Source organism: Dipteris shenzhenensis, chromosome 14 (assembly GCF_047967505.1).
Source record: "Dipteris shenzhenensis isolate YYH24624 ecotype China chromosome 14, Dip_SZ_1.0, whole genome shotgun sequence".
Lineage (NCBI taxonomy): Eukaryota > Viridiplantae > Streptophyta > Polypodiopsida > Gleicheniales > Dipteridaceae > Dipteris > Dipteris shenzhenensis.
The window spans coordinates 16,571,173-16,576,276 of record NC_141609.1 but is presented as its reverse complement, the minus strand read 5'-3'; the positions used below and the strand labels follow the sequence as shown (position 1 = coordinate 16,576,276).

Below are 5,104 nucleotides of genomic sequence, written 5' to 3'. Positions count from 1 at the left end.
CCTATATAGGAAACTCAAAACCTCTTAGTTTTTCATGTAAAGATCACATTTTACTATGTATGTTATATGGGAAATAAAATTTGTTAGATAAAGACCTCCTTGTAGCCAAGAAATATTCCCATTTTCTACAAATTCACTACATAGAGATTGGTCAAATATATATATATATATATAATTTATTTATTTATTTATTTATATTGACAAGCGTTCTCAATCCTTTTGAATTGCCATAACCTTGTGTGCCGGACGATTGTTCATGGATGTGAATCATGTAGATAGAGATCGTTTATGCAGCGTGGACAAATGGCCAAGGAACAGCGAGAGGGTGACTGTAGAGGGCAATTAATGTCTTTGAATCGCCTTGGCGATACCAAATGCAGCTGCCGAGGCTATGGCTCCGATAATTGCTGTTTGCACAGCACTTCTCCACGGCCGGGTGCCCACGACTCGACCTTTAACAAAGCCAAACGCCAGCAGCGACAGCAGCGTTACTGTTGTGGACACGGCCAGCGATACTCGGACGCTGGCTATGGCCATGTACGGCAGCAACGGCACCAACCCCCCCCCTACGTAGGACGCAGCTATGGTGAACGCGCTGCTTAGCGCCCTGTGCGGGTCCGGCTTCTCTAATCCCAACTCGAATCTGTTTCACAAGCCAAAACCCGCATTGTCACATCGAATATTTTGATCTTTGAGCTTTCGTCTGGCGGCTAAGTTTCGAACAAGTTTCTTGGCAGCAAATTAGATGTTGCTTGATTCGAGTGGGTGCCGCACCAACTGCAACTTGAATTGCGCCGGAGGTTGTATTATGGCTAAGTATTGTGTGTGCGCATATATAGATTTCGTACGGCCAAACTGTCAATAAAAGCATCAGATTATCAACCTCATCATGAACTCCACCAAATCATCCGGCCTCTTTCTTAAGGCGTCTACGACCGGCTTGGACTCTGCAGGTTGCAAGCCGAACTTACCCAGAATCTCCGCCACCTCTTCAGCTTCTGCGAGTAAGAAAGACAAGTTTCAGAAATGAACCATCAGCTTGTTTCCCAGACAATTACCTATCTCCCTTAAATGTCCCAAATTCACCACTCCATTTTCTTGCAGCTTCAGATAATGTTTGTGCCGTGTGCAGGAGGAGCAAGCGGTATCCAAAAGGGTGGATGAACCTGCACTACATGTCTATCTCGTATATATGCGGGAAGCTAGTAAGCCGCACGGGAAGGATTTGGAGATGCTCACCTCAGAAACCGCTAACGTTAATTATCGTTTCTTCAGAATCACCTTAGCGTTATGTATGGAATTAGTAAAGAAAAGCAAGAAAATACCGTTGTCAGGCAGAGCAACGACCTCCTCCTCCTCGCGTTTCTTCTCACGGTAGTAATGATCGGTATCACTTCTCGCTGCTAAGTACCTGCTTTCGTTCACAACACGCCTCAGTCGATCAACACTTCAAGAGAATGAAGGGGAGTAATAGTTCGTGTAGAGTCACGCTTATTTGATCATTCGAAAATACAACGAGATGAGGAACGTCAGGTTTCCATCAATGATCGGATGTGCACAGAAAAAGAAGGGCATGAAATGCGATTAATTAAGCAACGTTTTCAAGGCCCAATCTCGAACTTCATCTGCCACGTAGAGATGCAGGCCTCCTCTTCTCAGCGACGCTTTCCTCTGAAGCGGATGGCACGATATGTATGTATAAACTCTAAAGAAACGGGCCTGGAGCTCCAGGGAGGGAAGAAGGATCCGCGGATAAGAGGGTAGTGAAGGAAACGACGTACCCACCGAGGCCCATGGCGATGGCACCTGCAGCGACTTCAGCGAGTCCGGCGGTGACGATGAGGGAGGAGGAAGCGGAGGGGGTGCCAGAAAGGCCTGCAGCGAGGGCGAAAGGCACCGTGAGGCCATCGGAGAGACCGATGATGATGTCGCGAAGGAGATGATTCGACGTGAAGTGCTGCTCCGCATGGCCTCCACTACTGCCCATCCACACAAAGACAAAGAGAGATACACACACACACACACAAAGAAAGAAATAAAGAAAGGTCTCCGATCTATAGATTAGACTCGAGAGACTCAAGGGAGACGGAGGGGCACAAATACACAAGAGAGAGATTCACGGAGATGAAGGGGCACAAATTATACACAAGAGCCCCAACTACGCCCAACTACACAAGAGAGAAATACACTAAGATTCAAGGGAGATGAGGGGCACAAATATACAAGAGAGATTCAACCTATCTCCCCAATATATATACATTACAAGAGTGAGCATGAGACTTACCTCACCAACACGATAAGTATATGCCACACTAGGGGGTCTCTTAGACAAAATTGTGCAGGTGGCTCTTGGGGAAAATGTGATTGAGTTCAACACAAGGATTTCAAATCATGCATTTTTCAATAGAAATACATTTATAGAGGAGTATAGTAAAAATTTTGGGAAAAAAGGTTATATGTTTGTTTAGAAAAAGGGTATCTTTTAAACATATAATGTTCACAAATATGGGATTTAAAAAATAGCACATATTAAATTATATATTGACTCCCCAAAGATATGTGTATGTGTGTGTGTGTGTGTGTGTGTGTGTGTGAGAGAGAGAGAGAGAGAGAGAGAGAGAGAAAGACAAAGAGATAGAGAGACACACACACACACACACAGAGGGAGAGAGAGAGAGAGAGAGAAGCCTCCACTTGAACCTCATCTAGCCATTACTTGTGTCCATGCATGCATGTGTATATGCGTGTGTATGTATGGTACATGCCCATTACTTGTGTACATGCATGCATGTGTGTATGCATGTGCATGTGCAATACAAGCCCATGCATGTTGACAAACCCGCACCCATTGCTCACAATTTCGCACCCTTGACTTTTACACCATGATCCCCCACCTATGATCATGAACTAAATGGCTGGTTAAAACTAGGGATTCTTTAAACTTTTCCATAAGGGACCACACCTTATCATAGAGGAAATTGGAAACATCACATGATCTTAAAAACAAATGCAAACTTCAAGATCTTCCTCATTGGTAGTTCTATGCACAGATATCTACAAATCTCAAATGTGGGAAACCCATTAGGACAACATATTATTTTGTCATTGTCAAAACTGGCATGCCTATGTCCAATATTTTCAAAATTGGTGGTTCCACCTTGTATCTTAATCATTCCATCTATTTTTTAGAAACACTCTGTCGACCAAGCAATGGGCATCCTTTTCACAATCCATTAGCTTTTAAACTACCATCCTAACAATCAAACATCATGGAATGTCCCATTCCCAACTCATTAAAACAAAAAAGAGGATAAGTGGATTACCATTCTCCAACTAGTCAATATCATGCTATTATAAGCATTAAAATAAAAGAGCCCCCATGCAATAATAAGGACGTTTCCTTCTCATATTTAACTCCCCATGTATGGGTGGTAGATACTAGAACCTAACAAGGTGGGTAAAAGCATCTTTTCCTAAAAGGTTGAAACTTTTGTGGATCACTAATGTATTTTGTGGATCATAAATGTATTTTGTGCTATGAAATGCAACATCATTCGAGATTTTCCCAACAACAATGAATCTATGTGTGTGTGTGTGTGTGTGTGTGTGTGTGTGTGTGTGTGTGTGTGTGTGTGTGTGTATGTGTGTGTGTGTGTGTGTGTGCATGCAGGCGTATGCAAATTGTGCACATGCATGTGTGCATGTGCCTATGTGTGTTTTGGTTTTCCTTGTATGTTTATAAATTAGAAAACACATTTTTAAGTTTAAAACATGTAAAACAAAAAAATCACATTTTTTTCCAATGGGTTCATGCAACTGGTTCACCGAGCTATTACCATTCAATATCTTTGAAACACCTCGTGATATTTTTAATTATACCATGCAATATTTGTATATTACCTTTGTGGTATCTAATGCCATGCACATAGGACATGTATCCATCATGTGCTAGCTTTTGGTAGTATCGACATACGATTGATTCAATTATAGCCATTATAAACAAAAATACTACACAATAAATCTAGTATATGAAAGAGGGTTTACAACATTTAATTCACAATCCATTGCTTCCTTCTTTTGCCATCATCTTCCTTCAGTGAGTTTTTCACTTTTGCTTTTTCATTTGTTTTTGTCTTAGAGGGGGGACAATGTAAAACCCCCATATAGCATGTGTGATCAAGAGGTATTTTAAAACAACCCTACCCATAGATTTTTATGACCTATATACACCCATTCAACAAATTTAGAGATGATTAAAGTGTCCCTTATGTATGATAACTTTGAATTTTTGAATTAAAAAACCCCTTATGTGTGTATATTTTTTGTAACTCCATATAAATATTAAACCCTTCCGTTGATCACATGTTATCTTACATATTTCTTAGTGGCTCCCCCGAGGTTTTTGTTTGTTAGTCATCGCCGGGTGTGTGGCTGGCAATTACTGGCATGTATTGCCTTGCCCTAACGGACGTGTAAAGAGAGAGAGAGATAAGAGAGAGAGAGAGTATGTTTATGAAAATAAAGAGATATTGAGAAAGAGAGAGAGAGAGGAAGAGAAGAATGGGGTCAAAGCTGGGTTTGTGGCTTGCATTTGTTGACCTGTATAGCCACACACACACACTCACACACATGCACATGCATTCTCACACTCATGCATGCATGCACATGTGTGACATGTGTGCAGACACACATGCACTTCTTGTTGCTGCTCTCTGCAAGGAGTCTTCTTCCTTCTCGTTGTTTCTCCCTTCGCAGATGTTGCAAAAGTGTCTTCCGTTGCTGTGTTGATACCATGCTAGCACTTTCCACTCACACTCTATTCCTTGTGTCTTGACATGGCTTTTCAACTTTCCTGTCTCTCTGACTGCTTCTCTCGCAAGCCATGGTGAGCTACATGTTGCCATTGATGCCATGGCCATGGTCTAGAATAGGCCCAGAGAACCTAGCTAGTGAGGCAAGAAAAGAATAAAAGGCAACTTACCCGAAAGAAGACAATGGCAAACCAAAGTCTATGCAAGGTCACGTCGAGGTGCGTGCAGGTTGTAGGGCATTTGCAAGGCAGGGGCAAGTTGCAAGTACTTAATCTTCCAAGATTTGATGGGCG

General features: G+C 42.1%; 1 protein-coding gene across 1 annotated transcript; it reads right to left on the bottom strand.

The window, feature by feature from the left end:
* Nucleotides 1-325: 325 nt before the first annotated feature.
* LOC147894268 (vacuolar iron transporter 1-like) lies at nt 326-1,987 on the bottom strand. The gene is made up of 4 exons (XM_087385273.1): nt 1,782-1,987; nt 1,326-1,411; nt 884-998; nt 326-643 (listed from the first exon to the last, which is right to left on the bottom strand). Exons 1-4 carry the CDS (start codon nt 1,985-1,987, stop codon nt 343-345), a joined length of 708 nt encoding a protein of 235 aa, XP_087241399.1. The 3' UTR covers nt 326-342.
* Nucleotides 1,988-5,104: the final 3,117 nt, after the last annotated feature.